General features: G+C 43.7%; 1 protein-coding gene across 14 annotated transcripts in view; it reads right to left on the bottom strand.

Moving 5' to 3' along the window:
- LCOR (ligand dependent nuclear receptor corepressor) overlaps positions 1-24,100 on the bottom strand; it is a 105,796-nt gene extending 81,696 nt beyond the window's left edge. For 5 of the 14 annotated variants that reach the window (XM_084846586.1, XM_084846581.1, XM_084846580.1 and 2 more), the window contains exons 1-2: positions 23,951-24,040; positions 1,150-16,180 (exon numbers count right to left, since the gene is read on the bottom strand). Coding sequence is in view for 2 of the 14 variants with exons in the window: in XM_084846578.1 (XP_084702704.1) it covers positions 23,951-24,047 (97 nt within the window). In the remaining 12 variants the exon portion in view is untranslated. Of the gene's footprint in view, positions 1-1,149; positions 16,181-23,950 lie in introns of those variants that run through there. The other 9 variants (XM_084846578.1, XM_084846589.1, XM_084846582.1 and 6 more) reach the window with 8 other exon arrangements.
- Positions 24,101-27,960: the final 3,860 nt, after the last annotated feature.

Below are 27,960 nucleotides of genomic sequence, written 5' to 3'. Positions count from 1 at the left end.
ACATCTGAGATTGTTTTGCTTAGAAAACAGGTGAGTGAGGAGAGACATGATAGAGGTGCACAGAATTAGGCATGGTGTAGAGAAAGTGGATGGGGAGACATTTTCTGCCTCTCTCATAATACTAGAACCCTGGGTCATCCCATGAAGCTGATTGGTAGGAGATTCAGGACAAATAAAAGGCATATAAACCCACAAAAGTTAAAGGCCAACATTTTACAAGTCCACTTGTTCACACACGAGAGAAGTAATTTGTGGCATTCTGAGTACCTTAAGGAAAATCTGCCTGAGGGACAGCTGTTATTTCAGGGGGAGACAGACAGACAGGCTTGAGATATCTGTTTTTCGGTTTTTTATTAGAACCCTGAGATCCAGGTATAATCGGAGCCAGATGCAAGATGCTCAGGGGGGCAGTGATATGGGGAAATCTTTTTTAGTCGTTCCTATTGTCAGACTGGGAATCAAAAACCTTTCCTGATCTACTGCAAATTATCCAGAGATCTGACAGTAGACCTTGATCTACCTTCTGCCCACGCCTGTGTTAGTCTATTGCAGCAAAAATAACAGAGTCCCTTGTGAGACCTAAAATCCTAACAAATGTATCAGGACGTAGGCTTTCGTGGAGTAGTCCTGACTTATCAGATACATGGTATGTTATCCCACACACACACATATGGTGAAAGGAATGGGGGCAGAATTGTAAGCAGTGAGGCCACAATGAAATACAAGAAGTACTGACAGTGACAATTATGGTAAAGCTTCACGGTGACCATTCATGAAGTAGTGTTGATGACAACACAAACATCCTGGCATTGGTAAGCTAAGAGAACCAACTGCCCTCCAATTTACAAAAATCTCCCTCCATGGTTACAATTGTTACTTGTCACAGCAGCTATTTAAATACCTGCTTAAAACAGTGCTGCACAAAAACCAATAATCTGAAAAGCACTTGTTTTCTACCAACACAAAACAAGAGAGGGAAAAGAGAAGTATTAAACTGAGTTGCCAGAAAGCAATTGCCTCAAAGCAAAGAAGCTTTAGTACAACCAAAGAGCGTTGGCCATCCCCATCCCCACCCTGCGAGGCTGATGATGCATCCAAAATTAGTTATTCATTGCCAGGTGGGCTAGTAAAACGTAGGTGAGCTAGTACCTTTTGTGGACTTATTTGCAAGGCTGGGCTACAACACAGGTAGTGTTTTCTTGTACTTCAAATAAGTGTAGGAGCAACTAGCCAACAGAATCTGGTCTTGCAATGCTGTAAGAGTTCAGACTGGAGATTCTGCAAAGATGGGATAGATACTTATTAGGAACAGTAGATTAATTAATTTGGCCAGAGAACAGGACTATGAATATGGTAACTCTATAGATCACTATGAACTCTTCAAGAGATTCACCCATTCAATCTGCATCACCTCCACCTCAACTGAGACTTCTGGTTGAAAATCCCATCTATAGTCAAACCTCAAACATGGACTCTGCACAGCCTCAAAAGATCACTTCACATATTATAAACATCCTTCACGAACACCACTTCTGTACAGGACATTGAACATATACCCTATGCTAACAATCACATGTGCCAAATGCACAAACTTCAACAAATGCAGCAAAATAGTCACATGTGTTCACTGTATCTGATGGACATTTACAAAGTACAGCTTTCATTAAAAAAGAAGCATGTTTCCAGCCTCTATTGTTGCCAAGGTAAATTTGGGAATGTGTGGGTTCTGCCTGGTGAAATCTCAGAAGCCAGAGGAGTTGCACAGTAGGATTTCCATTAGTTAGAGGACAGAGTTTCAGCACCTAGTATAGCTTTTCCCTTCTTCATGACTAGCAAAATCAAAATAAATTATGCAGAACAGTAAAAAGGCAGATTTATCCAAAATAAGAGAAATCATACAAACTTGCTCCATTTGTATAATTCATATCGTTTGCAGAATTCAGTGCCTTGTTGCCATATATATTATACCACAGTACACATAGCCCTGCCTATTTGACCACAGTAGTGGAAGAGACTACCAGCTGTATTTCCCAAAAGGAAGAACAGCCAAGCGCACTATGCCACTTAGCGAAAGCATATCACTATCTGCTAATAATAATATTTTATACAGCAAAGTGTTCAAAGAATTTCATTCCCATTACCTGGCAACCTTTACAAAGACCCCTCTATAGTAAATCAGTATTATCATTCCCATATTGTGGTTATTAGTCAAAGACTGAGCAAATGCGGCTTTCCTAAGGCACCTAGTAATTCCTGGAAGAGGTGAGATTTGAATAAGATCCCAATGCATAGCTACTTTTCTTAGCCATTGCACCACCCCAGATCTCTGTTGACATCATGTAATCACCATGCATCCCTATGCAAGAACCTAACTGATATGGATGAAACAAATCTGCAAATCCCAGGTAATCGTTGCCTCTACCTTCACATGAAGTGGTAATTGCTCTGGCAGACTATCTTAATCTTCTAGGGGATTTGGAGGGGGTGGGGAGCAGAAGAGCAGCGCATCCTTTGGCTTTATGTACTGCAAGCTTTAATCTATCTAACTGTAAATGCGTCTCTCCCTCACTTTCTCAAGAGTATAGGTCATGCTTTAATAGCGATAGCATCTGATCAACACACTGTTCCACTGTACAGAGTGCTCCATCATGATCACAGAAAGAGTCCTGTGTAGTTCATAGAAGTATTGCATATTTCCCCAAGTGCCTTAATACCGCTTAGGCTCTGGAAAAAATAATTTTTAGATAAGAAATTATTCTTCTACAAGCCAGAAAGCTCGACAGACCACAGTCCAAGATTCCTCCTTTAAATAAAATTTTAAAATGCTTGGCTTTCTGTATGTTCAACAGCAAACATAATCTCACACTGGAATCAGCAATGCTAAACCCAGGGTTTCTAAAATATAATGCAAGTTGAAGTTCTTCCCTCAATTCAGCACCATACTGCTTAAAGACAGGTTGCTTACCTGTAACTGTAGTTCTTTATGTGGTCATCTCTTTAGTCACAAATATAGGTGTACGCCTCCAGGAAGCCCCTACAGCTGAGGAATTATTGGTGAGACCCCTCCTCCACCATCCCAATACTCATGTCCCTAGCGGGTTCTCGCCTATTCCTTCAGTTCCCTGAAACTGCCTATTGCAGCCTCAGAACCAAGCACAGCCAACATTGATAGTGAAGCAGGATGATGGGTGGGCTGTGTGAATGCAGAGAAGACCACTCGAAGAACTACAGTTATAGGTTACAGTGGTAATTGCTCTGGTAAGCAACCTGTCTTTCTTCTCCATGGTTTCTGTGCATCACACATATGGGTGAATAGCAAGCTAACTTACTGGTGGTGAGTCAGTCTTGTTCTACTACAAGACAGTGGACAGAACTGCACAGCTGAAAGAGCAGTCCGCTCTAGCTCACATATTAAGTCAGTTAATGGATGATGAAGGTTGAAGGTTCTGACCAGGTGGCTGCTCTGCACAGCTCAGGAAAGAAGACTCCTTTCCCAAACACCACCAACGTAGCCATGGCATTAGTCAAGTGATGTTGGATTGGACCAGAAAGGTCAAGGCCAGCCGGTTCATACGCCAACTTAATAGTCTGGACCACTCACAACAACAGTCTCTGAGATGACACTTGTAGTCTTTGCCACTTGCCACCACAGCACACGAATAAGCAAGGGGACTGATGAAAGAGCTCAGTCCGCGATTTGTAGAAAACCAATGCCCTTCAAACATCCAGGGTATGAAGATGAGATTCAAGCAGAGTAGAAAAAGAAGGAAAGAAAGCTGGGAGTATGATGGCCTGATTAAAGCGGAACTCAGACATCACCATGGGCAGGAATGCAATGTCAGGACAGAATATCACCTTATCACAATGGAAACTCATAAGGTGGGCCTATATACAATGTACACTGGACTGGTGGGCTGATGTAATGGCCATCAGAAAGGAAGATTTCCATAACAGGAGATGGAAATCTGATGTCACAAGAGATTCAAATGGCTTGGCAGTCAAGGCCAGCAGAAGAACCAACAAACTCCAAGTTGGTACAAGGAACTGAATTACAGGAGAGAGATCCCATACACCCCAAAGAAACTGCCTTGTGAGCGGGTGTGAAAAAACAGAAATCATCCACCAGAGCATGAGAGGCAGAGATAGCCAACAGATATACTCTCAGGGAAGAGGGGTGTAAACCCTTATTGTACAGAGACAAGATAAACTGCGAAACTTGATGCATCTGACACTGAACAGGGTCAAAGGCATGAGCGGCAGCAAAGAAGCAAAAAGATGCCCACTTACAGGTATAAGAACATCTTGCAGATGGCTTGTGAGCAGCGTACAAAATGCATTTTACCATGGCAGGGAGTGAAGGGTCAGAAAGCGTCAATAGACCCTTTACGCCATCAGTTGTAGCGTTTTGAGGTCTGGATGCTTTTTCTTGCCTTGATCCCGTGCAATCATGTCTGAGATCAATGCAAGCCACTGACACTCCCTGCAGGAGAATTGAAATGGAGGGGTGAGCCAAGATTGCCTCAGCTACCATGACGTGATCAGAATATAATCTGTCCCCTCCACCCTTATCTTCATAAGCACTTTTATGAGTGGGAAGGGTAGGAAAAGATAAAATAGCACTCTGTCCACTGGAAGACAAAGGCATCCCCACAGACTTCTCGTCCACCCCCCTCTGCTGCAGAATGTTGAGAAATGGTGTTGACTACCCAGATGAACAAGTCCACCTCTGGAGTGCCCCAAAAGTGAAAGAGGTCTGCAAAGACTGCTTTGTCCAGTTCCCACTTGTGGGAAATGGAGTAGGTCCAACTCAGCCCACTGGCTATGGTGTTTCCACTCCAGCAATGTACACTGCAAACAGACCAATCCAATGGGAGATGCACCAGTCAAAGATCTTGAGAATTAGGTCAACCAGAGGGAGATATTTTGTACTCCTTTGCTTGTTCCAGTAGTCAATGGTGGTGGTACTGTCCAAGACTACTTCAACTAAGTGACCTTTGAGATCAGTCTCAAAAGCTAGCAGGGCCTTCTTGACTGCCAGTAATTCCAAGAAATTTATATGACGAGTGGATTCTGCCTTGGTCCACACCCTTTGTATTTCCAAAGGCCCACATTGAGCTCCCCACCATGATAGGAATGCATCTGTGGTAAGGATTCGGGACAGGGAAGGCTGGAGAAATGGGATTCCCAGACACAGATTGGAAGTGTCCATCTACCACACCAAAGTGTCATGTCCACTTCCTGGGGTACATGAAAAAGGTGTGATGGGTGTTGAACAGCTGGATGAACCAATTTTGGAGCATCCCTCATCCACAACCATGCAAAAAGTACTACTACAGCAGTACCCACCATCGGCACCATTAACTGTTGGATGTGCCCCACGTGGGTAACTTTGAATGGGTAACTCTCCTGCACAGCATGTCAATGTTGATGCACAGTTCAGAGGAACGAATACTCTTTAAGATCAGAAAGAGAGGCCCTTCTCATTTCCCCACCCATGAGAGCAGTCAGGTGGATGATTACACATGAGAGGGCCTTCTATGCAGTGGTCCCACACCTTTGGAACAAGTTGCCATCAGAGGCCCACCATGCTCCGCCATTTCAGACTTTTAATAAGGCTTTGAAGACATATTGCTTTACCATGGCCTTTTCTTGATATGACTGTTATTGTTGCTGTTATTGTTGGCTTTTATTGCTGTTTTATCACTTTTAATATTTTAACTGTTTTATGTATCTTATTGCTGTAAGCCGCTTGGGAGGGCTTCTGCCCTTAAAGGTGGCCAAGAAATGCTTTAAATAAATAAATAATAAATAAATGCTTGTCTTGCCATAGACTGCCCCAATTAATTGGATTATCTGCATTAGCTTCAAGAAGGTTTTCTCTTCAGGTAGAGACAGGGATCCCACAGAAGGTGACATGTCAGGGAAACAGCCCGCGTGATCTCCGACCTTGTGGACGCCAGCAGCAGCCAGTCATTGATGTAGGGGTACACCACCGCCACTTAGATGTAAAGGTGAACCCCCAACACAGCCATGCACTTGGTGAAGATCTTCAGTACAGTGGCAGGTTAAAAGGGCAGCACCCCAAACTGACAGGTGTCAGGCCAGATGGCAAATTGGAGAAAGCATTGGCATTTCCGATTGATGACAATATGGAAATACGTGTCCTTTAGATCTATGGTCTATGAACGCTCTGACCTGAGGAGCAGCAGCCTGAGAACATGAAATCCGGAGATCTTCTCCAATCGGGAGATCCACTCTGATAAGTCAGCTTCAAACTCAGGACCAGGACCTCTCTAATCTCGCCTTCTAGTGTAAATCTGATTGGTATAGGATCCTGCACATGGTTGGCCCTGGGAGCTGGTTCCATAAGCTGGGCTCAACGTGGTATTGGCAAACTAAACATCAGAGGAGGAGCTGATATGGTCGGCGGTATGAGTGGTGCCAAAATGGGGAATTGCAGTGTTGTGTCTGTAGCTGGCCTGACTGCTGCCTTTTCCACTTCTTCTTCTTTGGCTCTATTGTTGCACTTTGGCCTTTTTTGATAGCTTCTTTGCTACAATAAGCTTCAACGCCTGCCAAGTGTGAGTGGGTTTGTACACTTCGAATTCAGGGCTCAAGCAGGGGAGAAAGCAGTCTCCAAAACTCCCAAAGGCTGAGGTGAGAAGGAAAAGGTCTGTGACACCCCAAGGCAGGCAGGGAGTCCTTTGACACTTGTGCCACAGCAGGCTTGTCTGCCAATGGCTCCACCATTTCAATGGCTTTCCTCCACAGAACAGCCTGCAGCATGTCAAAGCAATTATGTCTTGACAATGAGCACAGGCCTCCACTTTGTGCTCCTCTCAGGCAGAAAGTCAGAAGGAGTGCTGTCAGTAAGAGACAATTTACTGCCACAATGGACACACTTCTGAATTGGGGCCCTCATGGCCATACACCCATAGACGATCACAGAGATTGCAAACACAACAGAATAAATAAAATCCAAAACAGTAACAAGAAGAAAAATGAGAGAACAAAAAGACAAAGTAGAAGGAAAAAACACCTCAGCAGTTGTACTATGGACAGCGAGCACCAACGGTGGGGAGGATTCCCACCAAAACTTCCTCAGCTGTAGAAATTTCCCCAATGGGGCTTTGCGTAGGCACAGAGCCCATACGTGTGATGCACAGAGACCATGAAGGTGCCTCTTTTTTATTCAAGTCTAAAACAAGCTCTTACTGGCAATTTCCATATTCTTTACACCAGAGGTGGGCAAAGACAGGTTGCTACCTGTAGCTGTAGTTCTTCAAGTGGTCATCTGTGCATCACACATATGGGCTCTGCTCCTGCGCAGAGCCTTGATTCTGGAAACTACTATAGCTGAGGGGTTTTTGGCAGGAACCCTTCCTGCACCATCCCAGTGTGATTGTCCCAGCAGGTTCCCGCTTATTCCCTCAGTTTCTTGAGACCAACATTGTAGCCTCGGAACTGAGAAGAAATACCTTCAGTACCCATCACCAAACTCAAGTATGACACCAAAGAAGGGACGACAGGTGGGTTATGTAAATGTATAGATGACCACTCAAAGAACTACAGCTACAGGTAGCAACCTGTCTTTTTCCTTCATGGCCTCTGTGCATCACACATATGGGCGAGTAGCAGCCTAACTTACAAGCTGGCATGTTGGTGTCCTATTACAACACATTCAGCTCTAGCCTGAACATCCAGTCTGCAATGTCTAATAAAGATAGACGATGTCGACCAGGTTGCAGAATGGCATAGTTCAGGGAGGGCAGCCCCTCTCTCAAATGTGACCAGCATCGCTACCACACAAGTAGAGTGAGCTTGGACTGGGGCAGAGAGGTCGAGAGTCCAGCCAGCTCATTTGATAGCTCGATGGTCTTGACAACTCAGGAGGTGAGATGCTGAGTTGAGATAAGCTGGCCTTTGCGTTTGCCACCGTAGCAGACAAAACGGCAAGGTGAAAGTCTGAATTTCTCAGCCCTCAACTTGTAAAAAGCCAAAGCACAGCACACATTGAGCGCGTTCAATGTCAACTTCAGAGTTGTAGAAAGAAAGGCAAAGAAAACAGGCAGAATAATGCCCTGATTCGGATGAAAGTCTGGCACAACTTTAGGTAGGAAAACAGGGTCAGGCCTGAGGACCACTTTGTCTTGGTGAAAAGTGAGAGTGCTGGTCTACCCTGAGCACACAGAGTTCACTAGCCCGCCATGCAGATGTGATGGCCACCAAAAACACCACCTTCCACGACAGGAGGTCCAGGTCTGTAGTTGCTAGTGGTTCATAAGGCTTGGATAAAAGTACCCTAAGCGCCACAGAAAGCCTCCAGCTTAACATTGTAGAGCGAACTGGTGGTGCCTGATTCCTGATCCCTTTCAGAAATCCTTTTGCTGTCGGATGAGAGAAGAAAAAGAAACACTCAACAGGAGGGTGAAAATCAGAGACAGCAGATAAATAAACTCTGAGAGAAAACAATTTGAGTCCTTTCTTGAAGAGGGAGAGGAGGAATTGAAGTATATGGTATAGGGAGCACTGGAACAGGTGGAAGGCCCAATCACGAGCAAAAGCAGAAAAAGCAGTCCATTTCCTTGTGTAGGAATGCTGTGCAGAGCACTTATGAGCATCATCAAGGATTTTTTGTATTGATGCCAGAACTGGTTCAGTCTCTGTCACCTGATCTTCCACGCTGTCTGGCAGAGGGTTGCTAAGTCTGGGTGTTGGATCCAGATGTTCTCCATGGTGAGAAGGAACAGAAGTGATGGGAGATGACAGTATCAACATTGCGCCATCCCGAGTAGTGGGGTGAACCACAGTTGATGAGGCCACCAAGGAGTTATGAGGATGCATTCAGTACTGCCCCTCCCAATTTTCGCCAGAACCGTGGTGATCAGTGGGAACAGGAGAAAAGGTAGAACAGCACTCCTATCCATGAGAGAATGGCAGCGCCCCCCCACGAACCCACACCGCAGTCTACTCAGCGGCAGAAATTCTTGCACACAGCATTGTCCCGAGTGGCAAGTAAGTCCACATGTGGCATGCCCCAACTCTGAAACAGAGTCCTCAGGACCAACCTGTCTGACTCCCACTTGTGGGAGGTAAGCCTGGTCTGGCTTAGCTGGACTGCCAGGAAGTTGTCCACACTGGCAATGAGAGTTGTGAACAGTCCAATCCAACAAGGTAAGCTCCAGCAACAACAAAAATTAACATTAGCGCAAGGAGCAGGAGCAACCTTGTACCCCATTCCTTTTTCAGGTACGCAACAAGCGTGGTATTGTACGAGGTGACCTGGACCAATCTGTCTACCAGGTTCAGCTCAAATGCTTGAAGGGCCTTTTTCACCGCTCTGAGCTCTAGGAGATTGATATGTTGCCTTGCCTCCATGGCGAACCATTGTCCATGAATCGTAAGGCCCAAGCAATGAGCCCACCAACCCGACAGTGACACATCCGTAGTTACTACCATAAAGAGTTCCTGATGTCCTGCGGAAGCTGTAGCTAGGTCTCACGGGCATCCCACTTGGTATGGAAATTGCATATGAGCCAGTTCTGGAAAAGCCTCATATTCAAATAAGCGTAGCGGAACTCGGACGTCATTGCAGCCATCAGGCCTAACATATGCTGGTTCTTGAGCACTGAAATGGCCTTGTGATGGTTTAGCTCTGCCGCCAATGAGATCAGAACCTCCATTCAGTACCGTGGGAAGAACGCTCTGCTGAAGCGAGTCCAGGAGAGCCCCAATGAACTGCAGATTCTGAATAGATTGCAGATGAGATTTTTTGAGGGTGAGGCAAAAGTCCCAGGCTCCAAAGGAGACTGCAGGTCACCTCTATCGACCAAAGAAGATGGTTCCATGTGAACAGCACCAACAACCAATCGTCAATGTACAGGTAACTCCTCAACACCTTGTATCCAGAGATGAGAGTAGACCACCGCCATGCACTTGGTAAATACTCTCGGTGTGGTGGAGAGGCTGAAGGATAGCACCTGGAACTGGTAGATGACGGCAGTAACTCGGCTCCACAATAGAAACACTTACTAAATGGCACCTTAAGTGCCATAAGGATGATTGCAAGAAAACAAATAAAATAAAAACACGAAAAGATAGAAAAAACTTTAACAGAAAGAAGACAGAAAGGATAAAACCTCAGCTGAAAAAGCGCTTTCAGACTGAACTGAATGCAAGAGAAAGTTCCCTCACAAGACTACCACAACGGTGGCCAAAAGAAAACTGAGGGAATAAATGGGAACCCGCGGGGACATGCACACTGGGATGGTGGGGGAAGGGTTCCCACCAAAAAAACCTCTTCAGGTATAGAGGTTTCCTGAATCGAGGCTCTCTGCAGGCACAGAGCCCATATGTATGATGCACGGAGACCACAAAGAAGAATTTGTGGCCCTCCAGATATTTTGGCCTACAACTCCCATCATCTCTAGCCAACATAGCCAATGGTGAGGGATGATGGGAGTTGTAGGCCACATTTGGAGGGCCACAAGTTGCTCACCCACATTTACACTTTCACGGTGACCACACTTCTTTCCTTCTCTTTTATTTTAATTAGACAGTTTGAAGAGAAGAAATGGTAATTTTTCCAGGGGCAGCCAGGGCAGAACTTGGCCACTGAAACCCACTGACAGAAGTACTATCAGCGTTTCTAGAATTATTGGGGTTTAAGCATTCTCTTTTTCAAGGTTCTACCATTTTTGGCTGGCCTTGGTGGTCAAGCCAAAAACCGTGGTCACCAGGTTCCTCCCAGCATCTAAAGCAAGGGCTTCTGCCCAACAAAGGAAGTCCCCTCCCTCCCATTTGTCCTGCAGGAAAGATAGGCAAGGAGGAGTCTGGCTGCAGCTGATGCTCTGCAAAGGGGATCACCAGTCCGCTGCCAAGTAACAGCTGAAGAAACCTCCTCTCTTTCCTGCAGAAGAAAAGCAGGGGACATGCAGGTTTCAACAGAGGAGCTATGGCACCTGTGCCAAGGAACAGCTAAAGAAGTCTCCTCCCCATCTTTCTCACCTGCAGAAAAGAGAGGCAGTAAGTATGTAGATTTCAGCCACTATTCAGCAGTAGTGTTTGAGCCCTACTGCCACCAAGCAATGACTGAAACACCCCCTTTCTTGCAGGAAAAAGAGGGACTGTATGCAAACTTTAGGTGCTGCTTGGCAGTGAGGTTCAAGCTATCTGTGCTGACCAACAGATGAAGAAACCTCTCTCCCACCTCTCTCCTCTGCTAGAAAGAGGTGGGAATGTGGTGCTTTTGGTTGATGCTGGGAAGCAGCCCACAAACGCCCAGATCAGGAAAGGGTACTGAGCTTGCTGCTTTCCTTCTGTGTGGCCAAGGCACTCCAGGGGCCTTGGGCCACACAGCTACCAAATCACCACCAGCCCTTCTCCAAATGTCGGAACTGGGGGTAGGGGATTACCAGGACAATCTCTCCATCTTCTGTGTTGGGAGGAGTGATTGCTTGTCATACTTGCCAGATGGTAGTGCCACACTTGTCACGGCAAGCGTAATTACTGAAATCTACCCAAATAGTTATAAGCAGCAGAGACCATTTCTCCCTATCTGCTTCAGCAAAAGGAGAGGAAATGGTTGGCAGCATAGGATGAGAGAGTAACTTGGATGCATTTCTCTCCGTTAGCCAGCAATTTGTTATTTAAAACTTTCTTGTGTACAATTACAAGAATGAAACCCTTTACGTGGATTTATCTTGCCGCCACTCTCTTGGTTAGCAATGAGAAGTGCAAATTAAAAGCTTATTAACAGATGGTGATTTTAGCAGGAACAAAAGAACCATACATACATGAAAGGATTTATTAATCCATAGAAGCTATCCCTGCACTGACACATCTAGAGCTTTCCTTCCCTGGGTAGAGGAATATAACTCAAAAAGAGAAGCCCTGGCCTGACAACAAAGTGAAAACTTTCAAATGTCTACTCACTCTCAAAAGAATAAAGAGACACCCAGGAAAAGGTAATATATTAAAATCCCCACTGCCTTGTTAGCTACATGCCCTGCCTCCCTGCCCCCTCAAAGTATGGATGGGCTCTCATCCCAGTTGCGTATTTGTCCTCCAGAAACAAACACAGAAAATAACAGAAATGAATTTTAAGGGGGAGGTAAGATTGTATCTGACTCAATACAACCCCCACTCTGAAAGTGGGCAATGTGCAGAACCTGATCCACAATAATTCCTCCATTAGCATTGACAAGACAGCACACAAAATACTGAAGACACCAGCCCTCTTTAGGCATTTGCGATAAAATACTTGAAGATGCTTACAAGAACATGCCAGTCAGCCCTGACCCTAGATGGTGATGCATGTGCCGGTCATGTGTCCCCACATGTGATCAGCATCAGTCTGAAGGGAGGTAACAGACGTACAGATGTATATAAACAGGGCTCACTACATGGGGACAAGAACCCTACTCAACTTGAGGTCCTGTCTCAGTGGAGAGATCTGTACGTGGATCAGCCCCCTTCAGACAAATGCCAGTTGTGCATCTGAAAGGAGGTCAAAGTGTACCCTTGGAAGGCTAATTTACCTCCCCCACCCTGTGGCCAGGCTGTAAGGAGGCAGCCTCCTTCACAGCTTCAGGATTTGGGCAGGGGCAGATGTGCATCTAACTCCCCCACAGCTTGGGTCACAGGCTGAAGAGAAGCAAGCAGCAGGCTTTTTGGGTAACTCTTCAAGCTAATTCCCAGCCGACTGAAGGCTCTTGCCTGCAAGTTGCTCTCTGCTGTCAACATTTCTACCAGTTTGAGGAGGAGATGGAGAGCTATTTGCAGCCATAGTGTTTTTTCATAAGAGTAGAGGATCTCTACGTTCTGTTGTGATCCACTCTTACATGCTTGGCTGTAAGCATACTTACATGTTCAATACCCACTTTTTAAATTCATTACATGCGCGCGCGCGCACACACACACACAACCTTAGCAGCCTTCAAAAAAAAAAACTGGGGGGGAAGGGTGGAGAAAGAAAAGTAGGGTAACGAAGAGCAGACTGTTTCTTTTTCACCTTTCCTCTCCAAAGCAGTCACTGACAGATACTTCAGGCACAACAGAGCCTAAAAAGAGTCAAATGCCATGTTGAGTTGCCTTAGCATCGGCATAAAAAACATTTTGGCCCATTCTTTCCCCTGCTCATTGGGCCAAGCTGCCATGGTGAGCATCTAGAACACCCTCGGTACAGGGGAGGAAGGTCTCACTTTCCAATCCTGCTTATCTCTGAACTTTGCTCCAAATTTTGTCTGGCTTTACCTCCTGCCTGGACTTGACCCTATGAAATATCTGAGCTTGCTCCTTTAAGTCCAACTGGGCTTTTTGGTTCTGCCTTGACAAAAAGGGTGCAGAGTTCCAGGAACAGGGTGCTGGCCCCAGCAACTACAATTGTAAGTATCAAAGACAGTGCCCCAGAGAGCTCCTACTGAATCCACAAGTAAATAACCTTGGTTCAGAAAAGAAAAGAAAAGGAAAGGGAAGGGAAGGGAAGGGAAGGGAAGGGAAGGGAAGGGAAGGGAAGGGAAGGGAAGGGAAGGGGAAGGCAAAAAGTGATGTTTGGAGTTGAGTTCTGTATTAAAAGATACAATATGCCAACAATATGTGGAAAATAAATCTCTCAACTCCTGTAGAAGGCAATGTGCCAAAATGTATTGGGCATATTGTATCTTATAATACATTTCTCCACTTCAGGTCTAATTCTGAAATTTGCCCCTCTCTTTTTTGCTTCATCCCCTGTGTGCTTGGTGCTATCCCTTCCATTTCCTGCATTGATTCCCAAAACCTGCTGCTGTGCTATTCTTCCCTAATCACCCTTTCCCTATTCCCTTTTTCTTTCATTCATTCACAACCCTTTGCTTCTATCAACCACTCTTCATATCCCCAGTGCAAGCTCTACTGCCACATGAGCAGGGAGAGAACATGTGCTGCCACATCATACCCCTTCCTGCCACATTGCACCCCTTCCTGCCTAAGCCACATCCACGCACCCCTCCCCCATTACGCGCCTCACATCCCCTTACCATTGTCACCACTGCCACATCAGCTCTATGGAGAGCTGCGCAGCCAGAAGAAGTTGCTGCGGGACTCTCACAAGACATGTGTGAGCTCTTGAGAGAACCCTGCATCCACTTCTTCCAGCCACATAGCTCTTCACAGAGCTAATGCTGCAACAGCAAAAGTAAGGGGGGGGTGCAACGAGAGAAGGGGGGGATGGCTGCTCCCAAAAGCTCCACTGGCCACTCTCTCACTGTGGCAAATGCCACAGCAGGGGAATGGCTGGCAGGGCTCTCCAGAGAACCTGCTAGAGGTGGTGGGACAGCGGGGTCTTCTGGCAGATGCAGAGCAGTGCTATTTGCCACTCCTACCACTCCGCCAGGATGCCTCACCCTGCTTCATGGGAGGACTGCCCTGAATGTTCGAGTATGTCACAGCTTCTTTCATTCATCCCCACCATACTTCCACTTATCTATTACTTACCAATTTCCTCACTTGCCCTTCTTACCCCATACAATCTTTCATTCCTTCCAGTCTCCTGTCAGACACTTTCAAACAGAGTAGAGATTTTTTTAATGAGATTTCAAAGTAGCACAACGGAACACTAGCCGGTAAATTTGCACAATTATGTTAGGGAACAATAAAAATTAATAATTGCACCCCTCCCACCATCAAAATCTGGCTCACATGAGTTCACAATCAACTTGTACCAGGATAAATGGACAAAAATTAAGCCAGAGAGGTCAGGGAGGATAAAAGCACACACCACTCAGCTATAATAACTAAATATAAGGTTAACCTAGGATTTCTGTCTCCAAATATTTTTGCATCATTTTAAAATTTAAAAGGCAGCGCTCATCTTAAAACCACTACAGCCAAAATATATAATCATTACTACTGACACCCACCCCACCCCACATCAAATCCACTTAAATATTCCCAATTAACTGTATTCAGCCATTCAGATTTGCCATTTAGGCTAGAAGGTATGTGAGATTGGATTAAAATCTAGATATGCCTTGCTCAGATATAGGACTATAAATTTTGGAAGGAGGAGCAAGGCTCAGTGGAAGAGCATATAGTTTGCATGTGGAATGTCCTAGTTCAATCCCTGGCATCTCCAGTTAGAAGGTATCAGGCAGTAAGGCTGGAAAAAATCTGTGTTTGACACTGGAGAACCCATGAGTCCTGGGCTAGATGAACTAATAGTCAGACAAAGAATAAAGCAGGTTCATAAGTAGCAACTGTTCCTGGATAAGCAACTAAGTAGCAAAAAGCACTGCAGCCCCTCACCTGCTCACCCAAACTGCACTGATTCTCTCCTATCCCTATTACTATCCCTACTGTTTTTAGTTAGAGCAGCACAACTCTCCTGTGGATTCCTGTATGGTGGCTTTCTCTTTCACTTCAGGCTTTTAAAAGACTGTTGGGGGGCAGAGAAATTAACAGAGGTAAGAAGACACATCCCTGCAAAGTCACTGACAAGCCTGATTTCACTATGTTTGAGAATGCTCTAAAGAAGGACCTGACCAACTGCTTAGCATTTAGTAGATGCCAAACAAACATTTAGAATATGGTAGAAGATTGTTCTACTCAAGATGGAGACTCCAGTAAGGAAGATGGATATTTAACTATGGAGTACATTGTGAAACCAAATAAAAATAATGAAATACAATGCCACCATTTTAATATTTTAGATATTACTATCTTATGATAGCCTAAATGCAAACCCTTTTATATATTATAACCACACAACCTTTTTTTGAAACACAGATACCTAAGAGCAGATTCCTAAGTACATTTGGATTTGTTTTAATTAAAAATACTGAGCTTTTTAAATTATCACTTGATAATGGGAACAGACACCAGTCAGTGCTTCCAAGAACCTATCATATCCAGATTAATTAGGAGCCTGGCTTTTGGCACACAGTTTGAACATCTTGGCCAAACTTTACAGAAGCTCTATAAATTAAGTTTCTTCACTACTGGCGTTTTGTATTAATAAAGTGCCACAATAACCAATTATAGCCAAACAACCAATGTACAAGTAGTTATTGGCAACATCACAGAGGAAGGAAAATGGTTTAAGTATACTAACATCCTAGTCTTGGGGCATCCAGTCAAGCTACGCAAAGAGGTGTTTTTGTCCCTTGCATACTCCCAAATGTGGAAGTAGGATCAGAAACTGGATCTGGAAGAAAGGGTAAACAGCATGTTAGTAAAATTCACAGATGGCACTACATTGGGTAATGCTGCAAACATTAGCAGGAGCAAAAATACAAATGGATTTAGGAACATACAAAGGAAAATGCATAATATTTCAGGAAAGAGCGACAGTGATGTGCAATGAAATTCTACTACACAGAGAAAAAGCTCAAAGAAACAAACAGAAAGAGTATGTAAAGAGGACTGCAAGAGATCAAGAAGAAAAAGTAACTATGTAGACAGCAATAAAGCCTTTCATGCTAAAGATACTCTTGTCTGACTGTGCTAGGTAAAACTTGCCACAGTAAATAAGCCATTGTACCACCAAGCAATTTTCATTTATTCTTATAGGACCGCTTCAGACACACACCTCTAAAAACTTTTTATCCAATAAATAGTTTAAACCATACTACTATATATTTAAAGTGATGGTTTCCCCTCAACATGTTTTTTTAAAGCTTGGCTTCAACAGGAAGCAAAGACGCATGCTCATATTTTGTACTTCAATTGTAGAATGCTTGACAAAGCATGTCCCAGTCACATAGCAGCTTAAGAGGAAAGTTTCCAGGATCAACCTAGTGTTTTACATATATTAAAACAAACTGGGGGAGAGCTGTCACTTAATTTACCCACGGGAGCTGTTACATCGTTCTGGGACCCATTTCTGTATGGCACTTATGGGTGCCCAGCATGCCATGACTTGTCATGTTGTATGAACCCAGGCAGCAGTTGCTTGAGGTTGCAACCTCAAATAACACTAAAACAAACCATGGGTTATTTGAGGGTTGTCTAACCCTCAAACACCCCCTGCCACCTGGGTTTGCGTGACATGACAAGCCTGGGGGCTATGCAAAAATGGTGCCCATGGACACCTGGCACAACACAACAGCTCCCATGAATAAACTAAGCCACAGTGGGTGGTTGTGATCACAACAGCCCACCGTGGGTTATTTAAGTCATGATGGGCTGTGGCACACGCCTGGCAGGATTTGCATATTCAGTACCCAGCTGTGGCTTGTCGTGTCATGCGAACCTGGGACTGTGGGCTATGTGAGTGGTTTAACCCCTGCATAACCCATGGTCCCCAGGTTCTCATGTCACAACAGCTGCACCCAGGCATTGAATATTCAAAATGGCCACACACATGCACAAGGACATACCACAGCCTGTGTGTGTGGGCAGTGGGTTGTTTAATCATACAACCCAGCCCAATGGCAGTGTGGTCACCATGCAAGAAATCAGGTATGCAGATGTGATGGGGAAAGAGTTAAAAACATGATGTAATATTTAAGGCAAGGGTTGAGAACTAAGAATGGAAGATGAAGTAGAAGAAATAGTTAGAAGTCTAATAGGAAATGGAAAGAGGAGGAAGGAAACACCAGAAAGACAGAGCAAGAACAGTGAGGAAGCAAGAGATGTACATTCCCATTTAAAAATCTAACTACAAAATGGATAGGTACACTTATTTATTCCTCTATATTTTGCTAAAATAACGAACAAAAATATACTGCATATTGAACTTTGTATTTTTCTACCTAGATCTCTGGCCAGTTGGTACAGGCCAACCTATCTCAAATTGGTCTTCCTCTTAGTGACAATTAGAAATTAAGCTCAGTACTTACAAGGAAGAAAAATGCAATGCAACTGCTTTACTCAGAATAATCTCAGGTGTTTAGGTGTGGATATTTCCAAATAAATGCTTATGTGATAAATGCAAGGGCGGGAGGAGTTTCAGTCGGCTTTCCAGTGGTCACAAAACAGGACATCCACACATATTTCTTCCCTATAGAACATGGGTGCATGACCTTTTTCACCCCGAATGCACAACCTGTTGCTGCCTCGGAGACTGCGCACATACATATATACTCATGCGCACACGCACACACACCAGTGATAATGATACACATTGCTTTTTGTATCAAGATCACTAGTGTTGGAAATTAGGCAGCAGCAGGGTTGAGTCACCCATGGGGAGCCACAATTAAGGCCTTGAGGGCTTCATGCAGCCCTTGTGCCATAGGTCGTGCACCACTGCCACAGAATTACAGTTCCTCTCTCCCCAACAGAATTTCTCCACAGACAAAAAAGCCTGATTAAACAACTGGAATGAAAAGAATTAAGTAGATGTAACTTACAAAAACTTTTTTTGTCTGAGATTCTGGAATTTAGTCCAGAAGCACTGATGCCCCATGTCTATGTTTCAGACCTTCCTATGTGTAATCTGAATGGCCTATAAAACATCACGGTCAGAAGTGTGTAGCATATTTTTTTTCTCAGCCACGGAAAATTAGAATAACCATGTAAGTGAACAATATCATGCTGCTAAGACTTCATTTCAGAGTTTTAACACCCACTATACTCTGACATACATGAATGCTGTAACTACTCAGTATAATTTGGAGCAAAGTATATAGTTTAGCATCTAGCAAATGTTTGTTTAAAGAAATAAAATTCTAACCATACATTTAAAACAAGGCGTTCCTGCTTATTTTTAGCACATGTCTGAGAATATAAGCTGCTGCAGAAGATTCCAGGAGAGAGGTTTCATTCATGAGCCACGGAAGACGCTGCACAATGAGGGGAAATATTAAAATATCCATACATCCAACTTACTCAAAAGCCTATTGGGTCAGAGGGCAGTTTTGTAAGAGATATTTTATATAAAGCTACAGATAGCTTAAACGTTTTCTCAGTCACTGCTTGTGTGTATTTTAAAGGGAACAGCTGCTTTATACACATGTGCACCCTTCATAACTGACACAATGAGAGGATACTTTTACTTATATAATTATAGCTGAGAAAACAGCTTGTACAAAGTGGTCTTTCAGATGGTCTGTAGCTAGAGCACCCCCCCCTCAAATACTGTGCATTTTGTGCAATAAAAATGGAAGTTGCTTTAAAGCAAAATTGAAGTTGTTTTAACATTTTTCTCTGCTCTGCAAAGCCCTGGGTTATCTGTACGTTTGGTGCTGCCCAACCAGAAAGCCCTACAAACAAGAGCCCATGAAAGCACCCTCTAGCCAAAATCAAAGGGATTAGCACGACTGCCTTACTGTTGGGAAAGTAAGGGTATCAGCTGTCGAGCATATTTTAACTATTAGGATGTTCAAAGTTTGTAAGTGTGCTCAGGCCTCATATTTTCACTTCTATACACTGCCTAGCTTTGCAAAATGATACAGTGCAATTATGCACAAAAGACAGAATAATCTATACTTGCACACCCAGCTACAAAGTTCCAAGTTATATGTATTTTATTTAATCTATAAGTCTTCATAGTCATAACTATTTTTTTCATTTTCTAGGTGTTTTTCTTATTAAAAAAAGGCTTGGATCCCAATCCAGCAAGGCGCTACATGCACACAAAAGCAAAAGTATGTGCACATTGAGGTTTATCAGGCCACTTTTCCTTCACCACTCAGAGAAGTGTAAAAAGTGGTTTCAGGGGCCAATTAGTAGAACTGCTAGAGAGGAAAAACAGACAGCTGAACCTTAATATTGGCATGTGCACTAATGAGAGGAAGCACCACATACAAACGTACTTTCATGAAAGAGTCAACAGGAAATGGCCACCTTCTTTCTTTGCACATTCTATTAATTTTACGAAAGAACTTGATGAAACTCTTTTCTTGCCTTCATCGTGGCCCTAATTTCAAGAACCTTATTCCAACTTCATGGAATGACTATTTATTTTAGAATCTGGGGCTAGAAAAGTATGACTATCACTAGGTGATACCTGTGAATGCTACTACAGATAAACTTTAACACTGCACTGGCAGGGATATTCATATATAAAGTAGCACAAAAGATATCCTGTAAATTACTTTCAATCACTACCAAGAGCAACAGTAAGGTAGCATTTTGCTCCATAAAAACAAAGCCTTCTTCGCTGCATTATGAAGTATACCAATTCTAGGTATCAGACCTTGAACTGAAACTGAACTTGATAATTCTTCCTATGTTCGAAACTGATGAGATACATACGAACTACTAAAATTTCGAAAAACATGAACAGAAATCAAAACTATAATTAAGTGTTATTCTATTAATCTGCAATTTCCCCTTATAGGCACATCGTTTTGCTGAAATATGGCTTTCAATATACAAATAAAAATCTGGATAATCGTGGCATGTAACCTTACTGACACCTGTTATTATAGTACTTTTTATTACAATACACAGAGCACAGATATTTGTTAACTAGCAAAGTGACAAAGCAGTTATCATTTCAAACTTAACCTGTAGGCTTGGCATACAAGAAAATAATCCTGTTTTTGACAATGTAAATCAAGCAAGTCACAGTAATTGCTTCCACCATCTGAGCAGTAGAGAGCTCCTCTTAATCAGGACAGATTATACTAAGAATAAAATCAGCAAGTGTCCCATTCACTTTTTAGGATCTGTAGCTGCACTTCGGGTAGAGATGAGTTTACCTAAAGAACCAACTTGATCATATTTAACAATGCTTTTGCTACTAAAATTCAAAGCATGTATTGTTAAAACTACCTTAAAAGTACCTTGCCTGCTCAAATAATTATATTATAGGATGCTTTGGAACACAAAGTTAGACAAAGTGATCATATAAAATTCTAATACAATTTTACTTTAGCCCAGCCAAGCAATGTTAACACTGATAACATTACCAGCCTCCTTCTGTTTACCTCATTAGTTGCCTTATACCAGCCTTCCCCAACCTGGTGCCCTCCAGATGTTTTGGAATAAAATTCCCATCATCCCTGACTATTAATTGTTGTGGTTGGAACTGATGGGAGGTATAGTCCAAAGCATCTGGAGAGCACCAGGCTCGGGAAGGCTGTCTTATACTGAGTTAGACCAATGACACCATCCACACATTCTTAACACAGTACTAACAACCCATCTGGCAGTGCTACTGGAACATAGTTTCTGAAGTCACAGGCAGATTTCTTTTTGTCAGCCCTACCACCCTAAATCAAATTACAGCCCTGTGTACAAAGCACACCACATGCTTTGCTCCAGACCTATATTCCCACCTACTAAATTTTAAATCAAAATGAATTCATAAATACTTCAATTCTGTAATGAAAGAAAACCCAGTAAAGATGCAAACAACTCCTATTATACCTGGCAATTTATGGGAGTTACATATGAAGCCAACAGCACATCTGAAGCAAACTCCCCATCTGAAACCTCATAAAACTGATCAATTTGAAGTTCAAACAGTTAGGTACAACGCTATCAAGATAAATACCACCAACACAATTATACTTTGGACCTTCTAAAATGTTTTTGTACTTTACCTCCAAAAATAATCTGGATGACTAGGTGATTAGCCTTCACAGCTTAGTCATTTCTTTCATATCTTTTGTTTACACAAAAGGGGGGAAAGTGCACCCAAATAGAAACTGGGGCTGGAGAGAGAGTGGGGGGAGGAGAAGAAAAAAGCAAGGCATGTACCCCCTGACTAGTATGCTCATTTTTTTTCTAAATCTGTAACACTTATGGATGCCAAGACCTACAGAAGTGTTGTAGTGTTTTGTTTGAATTTGCAGACATCTTTTGTATTTCTGAGCAACAAAGCAAAATCTCAGTGTATTTTCCCTGCAAATCACAGAATTTCAAACTGCTAAACAGAAATGCCCACTAAAACAGGGATAATAACCCAAGCAACGATCTGAAATGTGTGATGATCTGAAATAATTTAAGCAGCTGTGTATAAAGATGGTTAGCTTTCTAATATACTGCAGCATTTGGACATGAACGCTACAACTTACAGTCCAAAAAATATATTATATGACAGAATACATGTATATTCAATTCTATCAGGCAGAGGAAGTACCAAAATGATGTCCCAGACATAGAGGCGCCTAGTATCCAGAGGCTCATCCAAATAAACTCTAAACACACATATCCCCTCAAAGAGAAACTCTAATGCATTATCTCCTGCAGCTTTTCCAAAAAGCAAGACAGAGGCCTTTTTTTTTTAATCGACAAGTTACCTCTGAACCATCTTCTTGTCATAACCAACCACATCTCTCAGATGTGCTTGCAGTTGACAGTACACTCTCCCAAGCCCTGGTCTATTCTTCATACAGATAAACAAAGATGACAGTTACTGAACATTGCTTAATATACCACTGCAATAAGCAGCAGATGTTCCATACTTTAAACAAGACATAACCAATATTTTGTACTGTTTAAATACCTGTTATAAGAAAATAAGTGCATGAGAAAAAAATAAAAATATCACCATAGATTTATATTGAATAAATGCTAACCATGGTTATAAAAAAAAGGTTTACTGTTTAAGCAAGAACTGGGAGGTGGTGTTTAAATTGCAATGAATACATTCACGAGCAAAGGGGCAGGTTTGGGGGGCAACCTGCAAGCTTAGAGTTAACATGATCTAGCATGCTTCTTTTGCTGTCTAGGAAACAAGAGCTCAGTTTAAAATTATGTTTCTACTGTCCCTGCGCCTTACACAAGAAATACATTTTCCTTTGTTTTAGGATAAGAAGGCTGTAATCTGAAGATAGTGGGATTACTTCCAAATAAACATGCATATGATGATACTGGAAATATAGTAGTATAAAGTGAACCACTGTGTGTTAATAGATGTATTATCTCAAAATGCAGGGAATGTATTATTATCAAAAAAAACCAATGTCTAAAGGAAAAAAAGCATATGGGATTTTTAAACCGCTATTTAGAACACAATCCTACACAAATTTACCTGGAAGTAAGTCAGCTAAGCTCAGTGGGACTCAGTTCTGAGTAGATGTGCATGGGTCTCACTTTTAATGGCCAAGAGACACTCTTAAGTATTGAAAAGACCCCATATTCCTTTATCAGGCATGGAAGTTAGTTTGAAAATTACAGTTATCACAGATAACATCCGTTCCCTACCTTTGTGCACCTTTTCATCTGCATCCGTGTTTTACAAACGCCGAAGGCATTATCCCTAGCAGCTTATGATTCCAACACAAGTTACTCTCGAAAAACCTAGGAATCTATACATCTTTACAACCTAAAGGGTTTGGGGAACACTATTAGGTTTTCATCAAGATGCATCAAAGTGACTAAGCTTTAGGGTATCACAGGGTAAGTCAGTGACTATGATCGTTAGATCCCCACCCATCCCACACCCAGTTTTCAACTTAGGACTATTGGCTAAATGGAGCAAGACTGCTCCGCTTGGACACGGGCATAATTTGGCTGAAAAGCGGTAAACACGGACCAGATAAATGGGAGAAGTAAGGGGTGATGATCCATTCATAAAAATAGGGGAATGGGAGAGGGGCGTGGTCACCCTGGAACAATCCTACTCTACAATCCTCCCATCAAAGGTAACTTTCCAAAACCGCATTAGCCTCTCGTGGTGGGCAGACACAGTTAGGGCGGGGGCTCACCTAAACACTTCCTTCCTTAACCAATTCCGGCGGACACAGCCCGGCCCACCCCGTTCCCCAAACAAAGAGCCCTCTCCCCCCCTCCGAGGGGGGCGGGGGAGGGAGAGAAGAGAGACCAGGCCGGAGTGGGCGGGGCGGAGCCTAGGCCGCGGTTGCTCCGTGAAGCGCGAGGGGGGAGGGGGCGCGTGAGGAGCGGCTAATCCGCGCGGGAGGGAGCGCGCGCGGCCGGTCGGCGAACGAAAGAGTGGGTGGGGGAGGGGTGCGGCTCGCTCTCCCTCGCTATGTGCTGAGGCGAAGGTGGGGGGGTCACACAGCGGTTAGCTTCCCCTCCGCCCACATGCTCCGCTCCCCTCCCCCTCGCGGTCCCTCACCCACACAGCGCAGCAGCCGGTGTCGCCACGAGTCGAGCTGGTGGCGGAAGCCGCGCCTGTCGATGGAGCACTCCTGCCGCCCGCACGGACTCGCCATCTTCTGGGGGAGGGGCCCCGAGCCGCCGCCGCCGCCGACAGCACGCCCGCCGTCTGCGTCACACCTACGTCATCGCGCACAGCGATGCGGAGGCGGGGGCTACCGCCCTGAGCGCGGGGGGAGGCGGTGCTATGGCAACCACTGGTAGGTTAAGGCCGAAGCATTTGCGGCGGGTAGAGGCGGGATTAACGGGAGAAGGTCTTGTGTCTTGGTCGAGGTCGCTCGTGGTCCGGCGGCCGATGGGTTATATCCGGGAATTATAGGTGGCACAGAAGGAGACAAGGGCTTACGCCAAAAGCGAAGACAAGTATAATAAATACATCGAATGTCTCCACCAGCCCGACTTTTTAGGGGCTGACCTCATGAAACGGGAGTAAATCACACTGAATACAGTGGGACTCCTGCCTAAGTAAACACACATAGAATTGTACTGTTACAAGAGAGAAGGGTGAGATCTGACATGACAACAAATACATCTTTTATTTCAAGGACTTTTACGGAATCTCCACATTTCATAATAAAAATAACATAGTGACAATGCTTTATGGTGAAAATACTACACGAATGATTTATGCTTATGGTGTAAAAAAACACAGTCTGCCTTAGATATAATTGCTACTGTAATTTTCAGCAGCCTTGACAACAGTGTATTTCGTGTTCTCACATCCCTCGCCACAGCAATCTCACATGGTATTGTCAACTTCAAGCTGTGTTTATGATATGAACAAACTCCCATACCACATGGATGTTACATTGACGTTATGCATTTAAACCTGATATATCATCAGGAACAGAGGCCTCATCTCACATGGTAAGAACAAAATTCACATTTTCAATTATCCATCCCAAATCTTTTCAGATATCTGTGGCCTCAAAAGCCTGCTGTTATACATTCATCACTTTTGAGTACTGAGATGTTCCAGGGGCAGCACTATAATGCATTAGTTCATTTTTGGATGAGAAACTTCTGAAAATTTACAAATATAAATGCAGAGTACAAGTTGAGGCAAACAGGCATTCATAAAAGGCAGAAGATCCACGAAAGAGAAATGGGAAAGCAGTGAGGCAGCAATCCCATTCCAACTGCAAACATTTCCTGCTTTCTTCCTCTCCCACTCAAAACACACACAAGTATCTGCCACCTCACCTCGGCTGGAGGAGTGCCATCTTCTTTAATTACTGGTGGATATCTCATTCAAACTTGAGCACACTCCGGGAGAGAGCGGAGGACAGGAAGGCCTGGCGTGCTATGATCCATGGGGTCACGAAGAGTCGGACACGACTTAATGACTGAACAACAACAAATCTCATTCAAAAGCACAGGTTTCAAACTATCAGGAAACCGTCTCATAACTACTATATACTCTATTAACTAGCAATCCACCTAATAAAGGAATGGTCAGCCAGCAACTGTAACATTGCCATAAAACTACCTGGTGCTACACTCTTAGATTGTATACATAGTCTGCTCTTTTTAGTGGGGGAAAGTTGGGTGGCTGAAGTCACATTGTGCCTGTATGATAAACAGTGTGATGTATGCAAGGGCTCAGTGACATTTCCATGGACTGAGAATCCAAGTGCTGCTCTGTTGCAGAACTCAGAGTCAGAGAGACCACGGAGTGAAGGAAAAAGAGTTTCTTTATTTAACGCGCAGGCTTAAGGCTGGAATCATTTCCAAAGAGCCAGAAGCCCCGATTTACATCAGCACATTGTTTTTATAGATATTGTGACACATAGGAAAAAGCTCCTCCTCCCCCTCCTGAGTGGGGTTGCCATCCTCAACATTTCTTCTCCTAGCACCATTGTTTATAATACAAGAAATGGGTTATAGGGTAGCTATGATAAGCAGAGAACAGAAGAGAACATAATATGCAATTTGACTTAACCATAGCCTTGCTGACAAGACAGGAGATTTCCACATTTTTGTTTTGCTAAACAATAACTTGGCAGTAACATGAGGCTACTTAGTCTGACCCCCGATATGGCTGCTACATTCCCCCCTTAAATGCATTATTTCATTACAATTATAGCATTTCATTACGCAAATAGACATTCTGGTTTTCAAAGCATAACACAGGACTCTTATAACAACCCTCTTACTTAATATCTTGTTGAGCTATTAGAGTGTAGGAGGTGGCAGTTTTATTAGCCGAGACAGATTGGTTAAACAGCGCATAAGACAAGGAATGCAAAGGCATAACAGTATCTCTATGAACAACACTGGTAGAATTAGGATGAACAATGCCTTAAGCCAGCTAAAATCTGGATGCCAAGGGGTTAACCAATTTAGCCAATTGTTTTCTTATTGTTATGTTAGCCACTATATTATGCATGCAGATTATTGATTTGAACATCTACAGCATTACTATTATTAGTCAAATTAAATGATGGAGGAGAAAAAGATAAAAAAACCTGTTTGCAGGTATATCTCTTGGCAAACAAAAATGTTTTACTCTCGTGATGTTAGCCAGGTGAAGCCAGTAATTATCAGCGAATCGCTGGGACAGATTTCCTTCTCTAGGGGCAAACCCCCCTTTTTTGCACTTTATTAAGGAAACACACCCCTTCATGGATCACTGCCTTGTTGTGGCGAAGGGGCTTGCGTAACTCAGTGAAGCTATAAGCTATGCCGTGCAGGGCCACCCAAGACGGACAGGTCATGGCAGAGAGAGTCTGTCTCCTGAGAAACCTGTACGAGGGTCAAGAAGCAACAGTAAGAACCAGACATGGAACAACCGATTGGTTCAAAATTGGGAAAGGAGTACGACAAGGCTGCATATTGTCACCCTGCTTATTTAACTTATATGCAGAGTACATCATGAGAAACGCCGGGTTGGATGAATCACAGGTCGGAATTAAGATTGCCGGGAGAATTATCAACAACCTCAGATATGCAGACGATACCACCCTAATGGCAGAAAGCGAAGAGGATCTAAAGAGCCTCTTGTTGAGGGTGAAAGAGGAAAGTGCAAAAGCTGGTTTGAAACTCAACATTAAAAAAACAAAGATCATGGCATCTGGCCCCATCACTTCCTGGCATTCAGAAGGGGAAGAAATGGAAGCAGTGACAGATTTTACTTTCTTGGGCTCCAAGGTCACCGCAGACGGTGACTGTAGCCATGAAATTAAACCTAGACAGCATAGTAAGAAGCAGAGACATCACCTTGCCAACAAAGGTCCGTCTAATCAAAGCTATGGTTTTCCCAGTAGTAATGTATGGCTGTGAGAGCTGGACTATAAGGAAGGCTGAGTGCTGAAGAATTGATGCTTTCGAACTGTGGTGCTGGAGAAGACTCTTACGAGCCCCCTGGACTGCAAGGAGGTCAAATCAGTCCATCCTAAAGGAAATCAACCCTGAGTGCTCATTGCAGGACAGATACCGAAGCTGAAGCTCAAATATTTTGGCCACCTAATGCGAAGAGAAAACTCTCTGGAAAAGACCCTGATGCTGGGAAAGACTGAAGGCAAAAGGAGAAGGGGACGACAGAGGATGAGATGGCTAGATAGCATCACCGATGCAATGAATATGAACTTGAGCACACTCCGGGAGAGAGCGCAAGACAGGAAGGCCTGGCGTGCTATGGTCCATGGGGTCACGAAGAGTCGGACACAACTGAACGACTGAACAACAACAACAAGGAAACACAATGGAACACTACTAACACTACAACACGCATGTTTGATCTTCTTTGGGATATGACTGTACGCTGGGCAGCTATTCACCTGGCTAGCTGTAGTAGGGTCTAGTCCCCTTCTTCAATTCTCCCCAGTTGCAGGTCTGACCGTACGCAGGGTGGACAGTCTCCCAGTGTGCCCACAGTAAGGTCTAGCCTGAGTCTTCTTACTGCTTCTTTAGAATGACTTTTAAAGGATTTTTGAAAAGGAAAGAAATCCTTAAAAAAAAAAAGGATTT

This window comes from Heloderma suspectum, chromosome 3 (genome assembly GCF_057233095.1).
Source record: "Heloderma suspectum isolate Gila_16-S chromosome 3, 16-S_ref, whole genome shotgun sequence".
In the NCBI taxonomy this organism is placed as follows: Eukaryota; Metazoa; Chordata; class Lepidosauria; order Squamata; family Helodermatidae; genus Heloderma; species Heloderma suspectum.
Note: the sequence above shows the minus strand (reverse complement) of the source record. Positions and strands in the feature narration are given on the sequence as shown.